This window comes from Ruditapes philippinarum, unplaced genomic scaffold (assembly GCF_026571515.1).
Source record: "Ruditapes philippinarum isolate M1 unplaced genomic scaffold, ASM2657151v2 ctg7824_1_1_1_1, whole genome shotgun sequence".
NCBI classification, from domain to species: Eukaryota; Metazoa; Mollusca; class Bivalvia; order Venerida; family Veneridae; genus Ruditapes; species Ruditapes philippinarum.
Window position 1 is genome coordinate 31860 of NW_026860656.1, and position 20131 is coordinate 51990.

The 20131-nt window shown below is 29.9% G+C and overlaps 1 protein-coding gene across 1 annotated transcript; it reads right to left on the minus strand.

The window, feature by feature from the left end:
- Nucleotides 1-12172: 12172 nt before the first annotated feature.
- On the minus strand, nucleotides 12173-18507 carry LOC132712930 (pyrokinin-1 receptor-like). The gene is made up of 3 exons (XM_060695365.1): nucleotides 17946-18507; nucleotides 14900-15312; nucleotides 12173-13471 (listed from the first exon to the last, which is right to left on the minus strand). The coding sequence occupies exons 1-3, from the start codon at nucleotides 18494-18496 to the stop codon at nucleotides 12819-12821; spliced, it is 1617 nt and encodes a 538-aa protein (XP_060551348.1). The 5' UTR covers nucleotides 18497-18507; the 3' UTR covers nucleotides 12173-12818.
- Nucleotides 18508-20131: the final 1624 nt, after the last annotated feature.

Here is a 20131-nt window from a genome sequence, read left to right on the forward strand (position 1 = left end):
ATTGTAATGTACTTTAATATTTAGAAGAAATGACCTTGTATAAGACAAACATATGGATACTTTTGAAAAAAGGAACGTTAGCAGAATGAGGAAAACAATAAAATACAATGTTTTGTGAAACATAAACGACATTAAATGAAGTATGTAAATTACTATTTCTGTGACTCGTTTTATAAGACAACTGATTACTGTTTTTCTCATAAATTTAACAAGTTTCTTGGAACGAAAGATTGATTGAAGCTAATGTATCAGAGAAAATAAAGAGATAAATGGTAGATCACGAATGAAATATTAGTGATAAGGTTCTATAAAACCAACCTTGAAAAAACCAGTTTTATTTTGTCGTGCGAGGCGATCTTGATTATTTTCATTTCGCTACTTAAGACAATTTTGAAGTGAATGTAGATTTGAAAATTTCGACAAAACATTGCATGTGCTAAATATCATAATTACCATTTTCATTTCCTTGCTATAAGAAAATTACATTTCAACTGTTTTTTTACAACAGGACAAAATACAGTTATAAAATGAGAATATGTTAACTTAGAATAAGTAAGTAGCGATATATCCAAATTATTCAACCCGATATTTTGGAACATCAGCCGTTATAAAAGCCATAAAAGTTGTGATATCTCATTAATTTTTGATATCAAGGTCCTTATTGTTTATCTGAAAACAAACAAAAAATATAAAAACAATAATCAATCAAACAATAGAATAACAAGTTAAAAAGTAAGAAAAGGAAAGAAGCATGTAATGTCGGATTGTGATTGGTGTACTGATAATCTTTCAAGCTTTTCACATTCCATTTGTACAAGAAAAAATAAATCGTTCTTACAGCCATTGTATCTTTTCCCGCTTTGCATGTCATTGTTATACACCGTTGAACTAAATTATTATACGTATTATCCTAATGTCATGGTTTTCATAATATGTATTAACCTGAACAATATATGTACTTTACCTTTGAATTAATACACTAATTTAGCACGAATTTTTACGGTTTTAATTCGAGATGGTTTAAAATAGTTTTTTAAATTATACATGTTTGATTCCAAGATATGTTATTATAAGATTCAAAAACATAGGCTCCAATACAAAATCTAACATTAGAAGATGTCAATAATGAGTCTGCAACAATCGATCTATCTATAATCAATGTATGAATATATTACAAACACATTTCATCGTTACGTAGTTATAATGAGGTGCTTAAAATGTTTAATGACATCACACTTAATATTTAGAGGGTTTTTCACAGAATAGAAAAATAAGTTATCTTTTACAGACAGTGCTGATTAACCAGGAAATACTTAAACAATAGAATGTACGCACTCTTAAATTTTGGAAAGATAATACAAATGTGCTATAAACAATATTTGTCGAGATAAACTCTTTGCAAAGCTTAACACAATTTGATCATATCAATTCTAAAACGCTTTAACGAGATGTTATTAGAAAAACACTGTATCAGAAGAAGACAATTCTTCCAGGCTCTGATGAATTCTCTTTGTCAAAATTATTAAAACGAAAAACTGAACGAAACATTTCTGATGTGCTAAAGTTTCTAAGTTTAGATGACATTTAAATAATACTAGTTTTTTCTCATGTTACATTAATTACATGGTTATGTTTTGTCCAATCTAATCTAAATAATGTTTTTAATAACTAAGTACTCAAGAGCATACTTTTGTTGTATTTTTATAAAATTATTATAAAACATGTTTCGATTTGGATTAAATGGAATGTAATTAAATGCAAAGAACGTTCTAATATAATTTTAATTGATGTAATAGATTACTGTAATGTATTGACAGTTATTTAAATATGTTTCAAAATGATTAAAAACAAACCTTGGCCGAGTTTAAACCACAACCAAACATATCTTCATCATCAAGATGATGCACGTCAAACTTAATATCCAAACACAATCCTTATCTTTATTTTTGAACAACAAACTAATCATTGCAAAGAGGAGAAAAAACAAAAGAAATCGCAATACACTTATTCTGGGACTTTTACTGTTTAGATTTATCTTAACAACAAAACAAACCGAGGAACAAATTTCAAGGATTTATCAGAACAAAATATTTAACAGAATTATCGTTAAGATAATAATTCATATGTTAATGATAAACAAAATGTCATACAACAGTGCGAGACCATAATAAAGCTCAAAGTATACCTCTTGAAATGGCGTTTGATTTTCCGTAGAGCTGTATAATAATGGAACAATTGCTGTCTGCAACAACCATCGGTTTAAAAGCTGAATTAGAGAAGCGCGAATTATATATATTGTTATGTTATAAACACGTTTAATTGAAACATGTTTATACAAAATAAATAGGAAATATCAACTAAACATTTTAACATTTTATAGGAAACATCTTATTATCTGTTTTACCTATTGGATTAAATAAATAGATAAATAAATAAATTAATTAATAAATAGATAAACGTATTTCATCATAAGCTAGTACTACTAACAGCTATATAAATATATCAGGCATCATACAATGTCAGGGCAAATGTCCTTTCACCAAATACTTTAGAACTTACTTGGCCTTTGACAAACGTGTAATCTTATAAATAAAAGTTCATATTAAATGACAATGTTCCGCGACGCGTTTAACAAGAACACTGATTACTTTTTTTCGTATTAGAAAATTGACAGACTTTTTGAATTAAAAGATTGATTGAAAGTAAATATATCTATGAGCAGAAAAAGGTGCATAGAGCGAAACGAGGAAATAAGTGAATTAATGTTCTGGTTAACAGAGGAAGATACGTAAGCAGGAACATTTTGCCCAAAATATTCTTATGACTTTTATGTACTTTTAACCAGTTACTGTAAAGAAAATCGATTTTCTTTAAAACGAATAAGATGAATATAACGAGAAACAAATGATTTCTTTGAGCTTATAAATTAATATATCAACCTGTAAATAGCATCACCTGTTACATAACTCTGCTAATTCTTAGAATTTCCTAGATTTCTTTAGTCATATAATTACAGACCTACAGCATACACGGACAAAAGTACAAGATCAATTCTTGTTTCATTTGTCCGGAGATGTTATGTACTGAAATGAAATTCATATAATCACGGATTTATATTACAAGGATCGGACACTTCCGTTTAGCTTAAAGTTTCGTCGCGCGCATGCGCGGAATCGTACATAGGATAAAGGTGGACAGAATGAGAGATGGCGGAACGCACGGAGTGCGAAATATGACTGATTTTCACGAGAGTATGTGGTGTTATTGCAGCTTTGTGAAAAATTATATAAATATGAATGTATCGATACAGTATTATTTAGTGTCGCTAAAGTATTGATATATTAAAATATGCCGACAGAACGATGCAACGCTTAGTTAAAAAAGTACCTAATTTAAAAAATATTCGCCTATTGTTTAGGCATACTCTCTACACTTTGACGCCCCTTTACTTCAAGCACAAATTATTACCGCGATTCAAATTAAGATAATGCTTATTTACATGGTTTAATGGGTGCATTGCAAAAAAAATGTTTCTTGATTGCTTAAAAACTTTTGAAAAAATTCATGTTTGAAATTTGTCTTTATTTCTGTGAATTATTTCCAAATGATTTGTACATTTTTTATTTGATTACCTGTATATTAGTATATATATAGTAAATATTCTACTAATTAGTGTATTAAATATATTTTCAGATCATTCTAGACAAGTGTTCATATATAGATGAATTCATTAGATTGGCAAGGAAGAAACTTTTATTTGCATTACGGAACAGCTGTTATATAATATTTTTTTTTTGAAACAGATTTTTTTCATATTTATCCTTCACAATTCACGTCAAATTTGTCATATGTTTATTTTCATTAGTTTTCAAAGAAAGGGCTATACAAATTTAGTTGTATATTTTCTATTTCATTTATAAATGTTAATAAAGAGAATATATTTACATTGTATTTATATATATCCTCTTCAATATCATTTTCTTATCACATATACCATGGACTGTAGTTAAAGACCGCGCACATACAAAATATACATTCAAATTCTATTTGTTTTTGAAGATTGAGTGTTGCAATTATCACATGTAACCTGGTAATGAAAGTTTGAAAATAAAGTTTTTCAATTATCACTTGTTACCTGGTAATTAACCCCCTTCAAAAGTAATTAAACTTCAAAGAAATTTAAGCGCTGTGTAAAAAATAATCAAAAGTTACTTTTATTTCGCATAATGCTGACTCAAACTGATAAGATTTTTTATTGTTTTTCTAGCGTTACATTAAAATATATCAATAATATCTTTCTACAGGCATTCAAATAAAAAGAATATTTAAAATATACGAGGCCGGAATCGAGACAGCCACACGAGAGTACTTTTAAAACTGTTACGATGATTATCTACTTCACTGCACCGACTTTTGAAAACAGGTTTACAAAAAAAATAATAATGATATACATGATAAAGGAAATTTAAATATTCTATGAATATGGCAATATTAAAATCTCGGCAATATTTTGTACTAAAAAATGAATAAATTTTCCTCACGTGTTGAGCGAATTGTAAAGTCCGCAATACGTAAAACAATTGTGCGTTAATAAATTTGACTACGTAACCCAATAAATCTTAAATATTGCATCTTTTATGATCTGTGAATAACTTACATCGGCTTATTTTTTTATTTTGAAATTGAATTTATTATGTTATTACCATAATAATAAATTTCAAGTACCTGCTTTTTATATAAAAAATGTAAATTTACCGCGGATTTTTAAGTTAATTTCTTAATCGTCTTGCGGACAGATAAACTGTACCTTTAAAAAATAAATTAAATATTTGAATTAAACAAGTATTTTTCTTCAAAATAAACTTTAAATTTCCAAAATCGGATAATAAATGGAAAAGCTATATGGTATTTTGTAAAGTAGGTATCCGTTTCAAACGGGCATTACGCTTAGCGCCGGTAAATTATCGTCGATGTACCTTTATCGGATGCACGACAAGATATTTCAGCATTTATATAGGGTTAACTGGGAGTGTCCGATCCCTGTAATATAAATCCGTGATATAATTTACAATTACTTGAAATTTTGTCTAATTTTGACCACTTACTTCGTCAGCTTCTCTTCTATGCTTACCATTACAAAATGTTTATGTAAGTTGTATAGGTTTTTTAATCAGAAATTAACTATACAATATAAATGAACAAATAATTATCAATGTCAAAATGAATTGTTAAATAGATTAATTAGAACATAAATGTTGTTTTGACCGACTTACAAGAAAAGCCACATTTCTCATACATGTTTACCCCTGCCTTCATTTAATGCATATATTTTGTAACGTGGTAGCATCCCCTGATAGGTTTACAAGGCAAATGAAATAATGATTTAGTTTGTTTAAATTATCAAGAAACTACAACAACCATAGGCAGTTCATACAATTGCAATTTTTATGACAGCATATTCTTTGACATTCACAACGCTCATTTGGTGAACTACTCATGTGTAAGAAATGAATTGAAATGGTCACTTTATAAACTAAAAACCCTGATATAAATATTGCAAAGAAAAATATAAAATCCAATATCTGTCATTTAGCTCATACCGAACATCTTAGTATATTGAACGCAAGCAATAATTGGTATGTTTAAGTTTACACACATATGACATGGCCAATAAAGCATGTCAAAGTTTTGACAGCCTTGCATGAAAGAGAAGATACTAAATTATACTGTACAGAAACCAATCAATTGCTGCAGTTTTCATGCTTCGTCCTAGTCGGATAATAATTTCATGTGCATTCCAAACAAAACAAGACAAGAATACAAAAAAGGTACTTATTTAGTAAATAACTTTGTGCGTTATCCTATCTTTGCGCGAATCTGATGTGTTTTTTTTACAAATTTTATTCTACATTTTCTCCTATACTTGTACTGGTATATATATTTGTCAATATCTTTAATTATTTCTGCTCTCTATTGCATTTGACATGCTGAATTTGTGTAGTGATTTTGTTCAACCATTAAAAGTGCATAACACGTAAACTGATTTCACTATCAAATAAGATTAAACTGAACAGTTTCTTGCTTGTCAGAAGGAACGGGTATTTCAACAACTAACATTAGATAATTTCTTACGAAGATATTGGTGAACAATACATAAAAAGTTACATAAAAGTTATAAGCATCGATATATCCTTGTGTTCTTATATTAAAAATTTTGTAAAAAGATATAAATTCTTTTTACGTTTAAACGTAGTTCTTAATTTCTCTTTTTAGGAATTAAAGAACAAGTCATACGATTTTAAGTTTGAACATTTATTTCAACTTGAATTAATAAAATAAGAAACGGATATATCAGATTGTCTCCGGGGAATTATCGTGAGATATCAATTTCTCTGATTTGGAGACGACATGGTGAATTTCTGACAGTAGGAGTTATATGTTGTCAGAAGGAAGAAAATTAATCTTATTTGCCAAAGAAAGATAAAACATGTTTGTTCAAGTATTTGATGCATTCAATTTGCTTTAAGTGCGGACCATTTGTACATGTTAATACTAATTTACTTACGTATCGAATATGTGTACAAACCAAAATCTCAAATAATAAAAAAAACCACAGTGTTTTGAAATCTTTACAAATAATTCTTCCAAACATTGGACATTTACTTCATTTATGTAAGTTAAACTAAGCAACACTGTTTTTCATTCATTGTACTAAGAATTATATAATTTGATGCAAGGAATTTCAAAATGTATTGATCATAACGTTAGTTGGACAAAGTCTAGGCAAAAATCAAGTCTCAGAGGTTGAATCATGTTTGTATAATACAAAGTTTATATATATTTCGTCAGAACTGACTTTTGAATTTCTCTAAAGTTAAATATTAAAATGAAATGAAAAAAACAACAATAAATAAAAATATTACATAAAACCATACAATATCAAGAATATGCACCTCAATAAATCTCAGATATTATATTTTATTGTTAAACACTATCAAAACAACAAAACAATGGTGGCAATAAATATCAATTCTTTATCAGAGAATGCATTAAATGGAAACATATCGTGATGATAACAGTTAAAGAGAAAATGATGAACAATTTGCCATAAATCTGCATTAGCTATTACAGACAGCGCGCAGGGAGGCCTTTTTTATTCTATCAGAAAAGCCCGAAAGCTATTATGTTAATTATAGATATTGGTAGTTATCTTCGTAAATCAAGTTTTATCTTGCAAATGAAATCCAGTATAGTAGGAGGCGGAATGTATTCTCATCTACTTAAGAGAGAGCGTAAATCCATGTCTTTTTCCGTTTTTCATTTTTCATTTTTTTTGGTGCCATACATAACGCTATAATGGCATCCTCTTATGGGAACAAAACTAGAGATATACGTATATGTTCGGTATGTCAGGACAAAATTGAATTTTATTTCTAAATAAATGATTCATATTATGTTCTGTTGACGGGGGAAAGAATGGCATTTTGTAATGAAATACTGAAAACATTTTATCTTATTATGATATTCTGTAACCATATTCTATAATTATTTGTGTAAAGATACGTTTTCTTAATATTTTCGATTCTAATTTTTCATTAACTATTAACTCAACATTCTATGTATTTATTTACATATTTCTCAAATATAATGGTGTTAATTTGTGTAATAGACAACTATCTCAGTGACCTTGAGTTGAACTTGCTTTGTCAAAAGTATGCATGTGATTAAAAGTCGTATCATGCTTATTCTTTGTTGTCCAGTCGAGCTGAAATTAATTATGTAATTCAAAAGATTGACTATTGCCATGATCATTGGCCTAAAAATGATGATAAAATTAAAAAAATGAGAAAGGATGAAATGTAAGGACTGCCTAAAATATATAAGGACTGCCCCACTATTATTATCAATTTAACGTTACTGATACATTCTGATTGGTATTTTTGAATTTTCCATTAGTCACTCGTGTCAGTACTTAATTGTTTTGTGAAGAAAAATACAAAATGTAAAAATAATCTGAAAAATTGTAACGTTTTTATTACTTTTACATAGACTCTCAACTTAAGTGGGCATAATGATTACCTTTAGTGTAATACGTATAAGTCTATATTTTAGTTTACCAAATTTTTTTCCCACTTTCATATAAACTTATAAAAATAACATCATTTTATTAAATCATTCTGTTGTCAAAATGGCACAGCCTCGATTGACATATTTAATCAAACACTTTGTTATAGACTGGATAATTGCTTTCATTTAATAAAACGAAATACTGTTGTTTTTATCTATTAAATTGAATTCGAAAATGACAAGAAAACTATTAAATGTTTTTGTCAGATTCAATTTACAAGCACGTGACTCCGCAACAATTGAAGAACTGTCATCTCTTTTAATTACATGTAACATCAAAGCTAAAAACATAAAAAATGTACAATATATTGTATATTTAGTTTGTTCTGTATTGTCACATGTTCATTCTAGTATATTGTATTTTCATAAATTAGTATTTATCATTAGGACAAATACTTTATTATAACTTGATATCAAAATATGTCTTATCAAAGTTATAATACATCATCAGAATTTATGTGGTATTATATTTCGATGAGAAATTGATAATTAATGTGTTATCCAGGAAGGTCGTTTATGTGGATCGTCTGTTAAGGTATGATAAAAAAATGTGTTAAAATGACGTAACCCAATCACCCTCAACCTGCCAACAAATTATCTCAATTTAACAGTTTCTTACAGTTGTTTTTTCCAAATTTGTTATGTATAAATAAAGGATACATCTTACTTATGTATTATCCCTCGTGGCTGAGAGGAGGTTGCTTTTAAGGTTTGAGCGGTGCAGCGCCAAAATGCATCCCTGCGTGATTGTAAGAGGCGAATAAATAGGTTCGAATTATACTGTAGCCTATGCATCTTTTAAGTGCAGCATGTGAGATAGTTATGACTCCTAATGTTGCTTTATGTTTGTCACAACCGAAGTTAGCCAAGGTCATCTTTCCTGTTTCGGCGCCTCATGACCTAAATTGTGTGTGTGCGCTGTAAAACCAAATCCAAAACAAAACTTATAACAATGCTTCCGAGGGATCACTTAGTTTCCAGATTGTTTTATATTGAATAACACCCATCCTGTTACGTAAATAAATAAAGCTGCATTTAAGTTGAAATATCCATGGACAATTTATAAAATCAACGGTTAAATTTACACGTACTCGTAGATTACTGCAACACGTTTTTCAACCTTCAATTTTGTTAATTACGAGTAAACACTAGAAAAACAAATAAATGATGATTAAAATAATGATATGAATACCCTAAAACACGTTACTGTATCATGCAAGACAACTATGTTAACGTGGTGGCATTCACTAAATTGCACGAAAAGACATTAAAATTCCCTGCGGGTTATTTCTGATTTCTTTCCCGAATTAATTTAAAAGCTTTATTAAATTATACCATTTATCAAACATTTTCAATTTTAAAACATTGCACGTAATGCTTGAAAGAGTTAAGAAAGTTGTGGGTGAAACTATTTATATTATATTCTCTTGTAAGAATTTTTTTTTATTTATTCTTTGATAGCAAGCACTTCCTCTGTGAGGGATACTACATAATTATAAAGAAGAAGATTTTTTCTTGTTTATAATTGTAAAAGAAATAACATATTTTATTAATTTTATTTTAAATTGTAAGACATTTAGATATGTATTTCATTGTGTATATGAAACGGTTTCCTTTGGAAATATTTTAATCATTTACTGATTAATGAAATTATTGTAATACTTTGTTATATAAAACTAAAAGTTAATAGAGATCAGCATTAACCCGCACTTCACAATTTGAGAAATCTTTGCCAGTATTAATGTTTTCAGATGCTTGCAATGGTATGCATTCGAACATCTTCCGGCTTAATTTATTGACATGATAAATTGTTTGTCTAACAACAGAGTAGAGGAGGAATATCAATAAAATCAGCTTAAATGAGGATACTGCGAGTTCTATGATATCTTTGATAACTCAGGAGAATTGTTATTTAGTATCAAAATGTCTTAAAGGGAGACTAAATGGTGAGACTTTGAGGGTCGGGAATCATATGCTGTCTGGTTAATGTAATCTTTATCAGGAAACACTATATAAAATCATTTGATTCTGTAATATGTACATTTAATATACAAATACATTCAGGTATCTATCGTTATGGGAAGGTATAAAAGAATAAAGACATTTAAATGACAGGTTTGCACTTTCCAGTACCGTCCGTGAACATGCTCAATCAAAACGAGACTGCATCATTTTCAATACTCTCTTTTAGGGATTCTGTTTTTCTCTATTTTGTTTATTTCATCATTACATGACACCTTAAGTTTAATATAATTTAATATATTGCAAATGCAAATCAATTTTACTTAATTAGTGCTGGATCATTAAATGGTGTTTTGAGTATCACAGAGGTATTTCATGTTAACGAAAAAGCGTGTTTATGACAAACAATGATACACTTCGCAAGAAAATATTCTAGTAATTGTTATAAATAAAATGTAAATAAATAAACGAATAAATGCCGACGAACAAGGTTTGGTTTAAGAATATATATACATGATACAATTAACAGTTTGCTCGAGTGTGTGCCGACTGAAATGACTTCAGTTAATTTATTCTGGCCTCGTGTTTACTTTGATACGGATTTGATTTTGGTTGCTTTATTAAAGGTAAAATTGATCGTATTATGCTTAAATAAAAACAAAAACAACAACATCAACAACAAAAACATCAAAACAAAGGACAACAACAATAACTGGAACAAAAAGTGCAGATTTTGAAAGAATTCCATTGAAGGGGCAAATGGACGAGGACCGATGCAAGAATCAACTTTAAAACGATGGATAAGTCTCCAGACCACTACTTGGATGGACTGTAAACTGCCATTATCTTAAAAAGTATAAATAACGTTATCCTAATACGTCATAAACATGCTTTTTTAAAGTTAACATAATCACATTGCGTATAAGTTTTTTTGTGAAGGAAAACAAGTGAAATATTTGTGTTTTTAATTTTAATCCTTATCATAATCCCTAAACCTTTGTTAAGACTGGGCCTATTCCTTGTAGATATCCTCTTTTAAAACTTTATTTATGTCTAAGTGAACGCTGAATATGTTTTTTTTTCAGGTCACCCAATTTAGAACAGTATCTTCGTTGCAGAACAGTATTACAGCAGTTGTCGAAACCGAATTCTAAACAACTGCGCTCACTCGTCGAGCTAAATTTTCACATTTTACGTTCATGTTTATTGTGGGATTAATTGAAAAATATTGGAAACAATTCCTGAAGTTTGTTCTAATCTCACAATTGAAGCTGACTAAATCATGCCAAGATATAAATTCAACAAATACAATATTAAGCTATATTTTTCTAGTGCTTTATTTTCAGACCTTATCATAACAACGAAACAGTATTTTGTGATCAATATAAAAAAGTTTTATCAAGAAAAAAACACTGAACTGAAATTCCATGATAACAATTTATGTGAAACTGATGAACAATTTGCCATAAAACCGCATGCAAACATGGATATGAACACATGGGGCCTCTTTAACGATTTAAACATTTCATCTGATAAGCCGGAAAACCATCGTTTTAATTTAAGATTTTCATAGCTACATCAGTATATCAAAAATTATCTCAGAAATGAAATTCTGTATATTGACAGGTGGATTTAACACTCATCTGTTTAAGTGCAGAATACTTCTGATGTAAGAAGAATATATTCTAGGCGCAGTGTTTTCTTCATCTGAATAGAAAGTTCCATCATCTGTCTTAAAATAATATATTATTCTAAAAGTTTGACATGAAGACGGTAACACCTTTTATTCTAAAAAGAAAAGAACAAAATAGGCATTTAGGTATATAAAAGTCTGATAAATGGCAACAAAGCATCTGACCGTTTTGGGGCAATAATAATGTTTTAGGTCTTAGAGACACATTAAAACCAGCATAATATGATATTTTGGTTCGTATAAAGAAATGACAAACATGTGTTTAACACATCAATGTCTTCATAACTGACTTAGAGCATAGACGATAAGCGCCTGGAATATCAAATAATTTGGTCATCAGCTAGCACAATGTGAACAAAGTGGAATTTAGACTTCTTCCGGTGTTTCGGTGTTGCCGGGTTTTGTCGTGGGCTGCCTTCTGTGAATGACGCATTTCACTGTTCTTCTTAGTTTTCATATTTTCCGTACAATGTATGACCACAATGCATGGCTCAGCTTCAAGCAAATAATGGCCCAGCTTTAACGAATGACAATTTAGTGACTTGAGAAACTAAAACAGGATACCAAAATAATAGAAAGAAATCTTTTTCAGAAAAGAACAGAGTATATTGAGGTTGAGATATAGTGTGCATTTAAATGACACTGAGTAATACACATTGTCCTTTCGTCACATCAATCTTTTATTAAATACCATATTTAAATATTATCATTACCTAAAAAAATCGTGAAACCTTCTTTCAATGATGACTTAAGACTCCCTGATTTTCCTCCACTTTAAATGTACCGACTATCACAAAATATTTGTTTAATAGATTTTATTTCAAGTTTGATGTCCACATTAAATTATCAGTAGCTCAGATTTTATCTGTGTATATTTAAAATCACACAATGTGTACAATATAAACATGGTTCATGTATTTCTTCAAAAAGAATACAAAATATTAAACATTTTTTTTATACATTATCAATTTGACAAATACCAGATTTGTTTAATACAATGTTAACAGAGAATGTCAAAGACACTTTCAAGATTTTTCTAGAAATGTTCCTCTTTAACAACTTCTATTTTGTTATACAAACCAACATACTCTCCCTGATTTTGAGTATTATCCATTTCCTTTGGTTTATAAGTTGTCAACATTTTACACACCATTTTTATATCATTATTTGCAATGTCTTTCTCGTGCTTAGCATCACAGTTTAAAGCAACTTTCTCGTCAACATGAGCACTGACACGGCGTTGTACCTTGTTTACTCCCGTGGTTTTCGTATTCATACGCGCATGGTCTGCACTATGATCTGAGTTGGAGTGCGAGTGTGAATGTGAGTGACAACTTCTTGCAGGGGAAACTGGTTCCACTGAAGTAAAACTTGTTTCAGAATAACCGTTCTTATGTGTAAACCTATATGAAAAATAAGTCCTTTTCTTTGCCGTATGAATGTGCTTCTTGCAACATTTTGGTCTTAAAACAGTTTGTTTAAAAGCTTGTCTGAATTTTAACGACATGATGCTATACAATAAAGGGTTTATTGTACAACTTATAAAGTAACACACACCCGATACGTAATAAATAACTTTGTGGGCTTCTAGAAGTTTTTCAGTCCATTTAGCGGCCGGGATGTAGAGGGTCATGAGCCTCTGTGCGTGAAAAGGAGCCCAGCAAACAAAGAAGGCAACCACAACGGCCACTGAAAAATAAAGAAACCGTGTTTCACGCAATTGCACGATTTTTAGTAACCTGTTGAGAGACTCATTTTTGTTCATTTGCCATGCATCTAACCAAATGATATTTAAATTCCGTTGCTTAGACTTTTTGATTTATTTTGCATACACCAGACAGATAACAAATTTGAAGGTTATCATATCAATATACGTCCCGTACAAGCAACGAAATAGATATATTTATATTAATATAGTAACTGTAAAAATTTTGATTACTCTATAATCTATTAGAATGATATCAGATGCAAATCAATCGCATAACGTCTCAATATAGCTGATACGAACACATGCATCTGTTAATTAAGCAGTCATACACATAAGTGGCAATCGACAAGACCAAATATATATTTTTCCACACAAGAACGGTCAGAAAGAAACATAATTTACATCAACAAAAACATTTTCCCAGACAAGAAATTCAATCAATTCTATTTAGTTTTCTGACAGGATCAGAAAATATTATGACATAATAGGGTTATTTGGTTTTCATAATGGAAACATTGGTGTCTGTTAAAAATAAGATCTATAAAAATGAAATAAGAAAGTATCAATGTGTGGTGTAATACATATTAACGTGCATGAATATGCTACTTTTAAATTAATTGATTTTTCATATAGTTACAAGTACAATAAGGAAGCATTTTTTCTCTTCCAAATAGAACCAGTATGTTTAATCCCTAAAAGCGTCGGAGAACATAATGAAGAAATATAAGCACAGACGTAGTTCAATTTCATACTCCATCATTTTCAAAATAAGTGTCTGTTTATAACCAGTATAAACGCCACTGCAAAATCAATAGAATACAAACCAGACGGCACTAGTAAATGGTTCTTCAACAATTTTATAATATTTCCAAACGTTTGTGTTTTGCAGTATTTGAAATCTCGAATATCTTTAAATTAATATACTTTTACAGTATTTTTGAATAGAACTAGAATGTGGGTACAACAAGGCTAAGCTTATCATTCTAACTCTTTTACGTATATTCATAAACGTGATAACTTAAGAAAGATATATTCCAATACAATTACCGAACACCAAAAACCGTCATTGTTGCTACATCTCGAGACTTATCTTTGGGATTGTACTTATATGTTGTCAACAATTTGCTGTGACAGCTGTCATTTATGGTGACTGGACATATCATTCAATAACCGTGTAGGAGCCAATCATGTAATCAGGACTCGTTAGACGCAAATCAAAATGTCATTATGGTATAGTGTAACTGGAAATTGATATGTCCAGCAATAAGAGAAATAGATCGTTAACCTTTATACAAACTAAATATGTGATACACTATGGAATTCTTTTGTAGTTTTAAATGTTTCTTAAACGCTCTATTTATGTATACTTTTGTTTCGAATGACTTACAAGAACCTTAATAAATACGTACCAAGCATTTTAAGAACAGACCTCCTTGCCCGTGCTTGCTGTTGAGCTCGTATTTCAACCCCTGTGAGCCGGTCTCTGTGGGAGGCATCGGACCCGTCTCTGTACAGTCCTGATTTTCGGATGGCTAATGCAATAAGTGTGTACATTACACTTACCAGTGTCATGGGAAACACAAAAAATAAAAAAGTTGATATTTCAAAAGTTCGTTCAATATGATTTGTTTCACCAATGCCACAATAAGCGGATTCTGGAATGTTTGAGTTACGAGTATCCACGGCATAAACGACCTTGAACTGGACGGTAAGGGGGACTGAGGAAATTGCTGCCAGAAACCATATGGCGACAATTACACGAATTACCCTTTTAAGACCGGACATTGTCTGTGCCTTCATTGGATAGCAAATAGCAACATATCTGAAACACAGAGAAAGCCGGGTCAATAATATATTAAGATAATATTTTTAACAGCACTATTAGCATTTTGTTGTACTGTAATCATAACCTTAAACTATGAAGCACGAGTTTGAATTTTAGTTGTCTAAATTAAATAATTGTTGCTATTTCATCAAAGTGGCATATTATGTATAATAATCTATACTTTACAATTATTGACTAGTGATTTATTATTATGATGTAATATGATGTAATGTTAGCCTAAGATTACCACAAAAGAGGTTATAACAAAACAGAAGCTTTGGACAATTTTCCGTCAAGCGCAAAAAAAACGCATGTTGAAAGGTGACGTCAGACGAGCAATTGGTACACAAACGCTGGCTAAACAAAAGTAATCAATGTTGTTAAAATTACAGTTTAATTTTAAACTTTTATGGTGAGAAGTTAGACATAAAGGATGAAAGAAAATGATTGTTTATGCACACTACGAGAATGGGTTATTGAATAGGTTTATCGTTAAAATGCATATCGGACTTCGTAATTATATTCTTGCGCATTTGAACTCGAACCGTGCATAACTCTACAACAATGCACTCGAAATTGGTATCTATTACGCAAAATATGAGCTTGTTTTATTTTTAGATTAGGAAATCAAATTCCGCAAGTCACCATCACACTGCACCCATTGACAATGATTTTATAATCTGATCTATTGTAGCTATTTAGCTATTTAGATCATATAATGAAAGTATAAGAATATCAAGACATACTCTTACATTTCATTACTGGCAATATCAACTTGAAATATATACTCTTTGACAAAGCAAGATCAAGACAAATTTTGAATGTAATGAGAGTAATGAGCTTTTTTTATAGACTTTTTGTCAATTAGTTAGAAAATGAATTAAATATCAAGAAAATATACGATCAAGTTCAAATACCATACGCCACAAAGTTGATACAGAAAACGTTTTAAATAACAGAAGGAACTAATGGTTTTATGTCATCTGGAACATTATGTTAAGCTGAGAGATATTTCTTGCAGTTTCGTTATTATTTTTGATTAATTAGCTTGTGCAATTAATGTGTTATCTGTAAAACATTGAATGTGGTGAATGGATGATTTTGTCTGAAATGTTGTTATTTAAATATTCCGTGATTATCACATAATGTTATGACTTTTTTCACTTATTTATGATTATATTTATGATACACATAATTGACTGGTTATAATTTCAACACCGGGACTTATTTCTTTCAAAGACTTGTTTTAGTTTTTGTCACTGTATATATACATGTATATATTAATAAAAAAAATAATAATTTACCACTATGCACATTATAAGTGTGAAACGAATTTTACTAGAAGTCAAACAATCTAGGTTAATGTACCACCAATGTCATAAAAACTATCTAAATACTTAAGTACATTGGGATCATAATACAATAATCATCTAAAGACAAAAATAGCAACTTGACGTGACAAGCACGATCGTTCAAATGTAACTAGATATGACATTGGAATCAGAAAGAATCCCAGCGGAAAATACATTGTCTGTTTTGCTATTTATTCGCATGGATCAAGGATACATTTACATGATATCACTAAATGATGCCGTTATTTGCGATAGGTTTGAAACTGTAGTCACTTCAAGGTACGCGTGGGACATTGGTAGTAAATAAAAATTCATGTGTTTTGTTTTCCTTTTTTAGACTATGTGACGTTGTTATCAGTATCCTGAATATGTTGATGTATCTTCTCTGTGACAGTCTAATATATTTTTGAATAAAGGGAAATAAACAAAGTCTTGTGTTGTTCCTAAGAATAATACCTCGAATAATTTTATTTATGACGCTCTATTTTTTTCTTCATATTTTTATAACTATCTTATAAGGTACTTTGAAAGAAAATGTATGGTTGATGATAATTATAATTGTATTTAACTTAACTTTTGCAACTGAAAATGTTAACAACAAAAATAAAACCAATATTTCAATCTTTAAAACGTATTTGTTAGAAAAACAATAATGACGTTGCTTAAAGGCACATAATGTGTTAGAATGATTTAAGTTTCCTTTCTTCAGAAAGTGGAATCATTGGTTTTTAAATGTTTAAATAATGTATATATAGTGTACTTTAGATGCTAACCAGCAGAAGATACTACTGAATGTGACATTTTTTGTCTTTAAACTAGCAAAATTAAGAGTAGCATATTGACTTCCATACAAAATACTAAATCACTATAATTGTACTTATTGCAAAATGGAACAGAAGCAAAAGAATGTTAAGATAATTGGCCAATTATTACCTTTTTGGAAGTTTGAGAAGATGCCAAAAATAAACAGCTGTTGAGAAATAAACATAAATTTCAAGCATTTCTTGGGCATAAATGGTCATTAACGTTCCTTACACACTATGTTAGAAGATATGACATATTTGTCATAAATAAAGCATACTATCGGAGCTTACTTGAAAAACAATTTTCGATTTAAATCGTCTTATAAATACAATAATGGAGTAAAATAGAGAAAAAAAATCTATAAAGAACTCACAAATCATTGTTTAACATTGTGCTTCCTGTGTTTAAAATTATTACTATTATAATATTAATAAAAATGTATTTTTAAGGAAAATAATACAAACTAGTACCTACCTTTCTATTGTAAATGCAGTGATTGTTAAAATGCTAGCATTAGTTGACATTTCAGCAAGCATTGTCCGTACAATACAGAATGCCTCGCCAAATATCCAAGGATAAGCTGACCAGATTGAATAAGTTTCTGGTGGCAGTCCAACAATGAGCAACAACAAATCGGCAATGGCAAGGTTAAACAAGTAATAATTTGTTGCCGTATGCATATATTTATTTTTAACAATAACTAAGCATGTACACACATTTCCAAATATTCCTGATAAGAATATAAAACCATACACGCACGTGATTGCAATGACCGTAGCAAGGGGACCTCGTCTTGGACCATGCACTTCAAGTAAGTAGTCCCAGACAGTTCTTTGTTTATGTCGCACTCGCGGTAATAGATTAAGCCATGGAATATCCAAGTCATTTGTAGAATTTGAAAAGAACGAAAGTTCGGGTAAATCACTTTTGTTACCCGTCTTTAACTGCTCTATAAAGTCATGCAAATTGTAATCGGTGTAATAAAGACCACCGACTTGATACGCCTCAGTGGTGCTTGTATTCATTTTCGTCTAATAGGATTCTGAAAAAAAAACATAACATAAAGCATAATTATAATGTATATCTGACAGTAAAAGACAAATAACATGCTATAGCAACATCAAATTATGATAAAGTTTTGATAAATATATTTAACAAACACTATGATATCAATATTGTCGTGATGGATCACTACTTTTAACTCTTATTAACCGTCATGATTGAGAAGTTCATCCGAGATTTAGAATTGGACACACATAAGAGCTTCACATTCTCATTTTTATCAGAAAACGAGACAATACTCAATTTTGTATCGCTTTCAATAAATATTTCACTGTCAAACATTTCCTCATTGAATGACATGATCAACCACAAGTTCGTGATAAATTTTATTTATAAATAACTTTTTGTCTCTGTTGTAACAAAATCCCTGATCGATTACTGAAAGGAAAGGAATGTGTATTCTAAGATTTAGCTTCCTCGTTTTTTTTAACTGTTTTAAACTTGTATGTTTTATAATTGAAGTGCCTACCACGGTATAAAGAGAAGTTTAACTTTAAGTCTTTACCCCAAACACTTTTTATACGCCCGATTGAAATATTTTTGATTACTCAAACAAATGTAGTAATTTACATTCAGGCGTATATTGCCCCGCCTTTGCGATGCTGTTGTTTCATTGGTTCTTCAGATATATAAAATAGTATTATGATTATAATTATAAACACGATTTAATAACCATATTCTTGTCTGTTCTCTTGATGTTTACCCAGCAAGGATATCTCAGTAATAGTAATAATTCCAAACGTTTGTTTAATACCAGCGGTAATGGATAATTGATTGTAATTCTGTAAGTACTTGGGATTAAATACTGTTTAAGCCGGTGCTAAAGGGCATAAGAGCCGTTGCACTGTCTATAATAACCCATGACCAGCGTCAATAAGCTGACAAATTTCAAATATTTGTTTTTTGCTTTAAGTACTCTCTTCCAGCAACGAAACTTACTTGTATATCATTTTTTACTGGGTCCACGAAGGGCATTTTATAAACAAGCTAAACGAGTACTTTGGTACACTAGCCGAAAATATTGTTGTATTAAAAGATACATTTGCTTTTAGCGGTAGGTCGGCCCCTGGAATTAAGGTTGTTCATAAAAAGTATCTAATTATATACTTGTACTGGCAATATAATCTTAAACATAGAAACTAACTCATGTCGAATTAAAGATGCGCTAATAATAAGCTCCATGTGTTAACATTTCTTAGTTTTTAGATGAAAAAGTGCAAACTGAAGGTATAACAACATTGCCCTTACACTTCTCATGCTCAATTTTATAATCCATAGATGCAATAAAACCAATTTACACAGATTTATCAGAGTAATACGAAATATTTCAAGCTGTACATACACAATTAAACATATAATTGTACCATTCATTACGTTTTTTAAAGACTAAATGTAGATATTCAAGACATTTAAGTTTGGTGACACATTAACAACACATTTAACAACACATTTAATAAATACACGTGTGAAAACATCTATATTTATACTATGTACGTGGCAAAAGATGATGTTATTGTTGTTAAAGCCAAAATCACTTTAATTATTTTTACAAAGATATTGAACGCATAAACTTTTTAAAGCTCTTCATCATTACAATA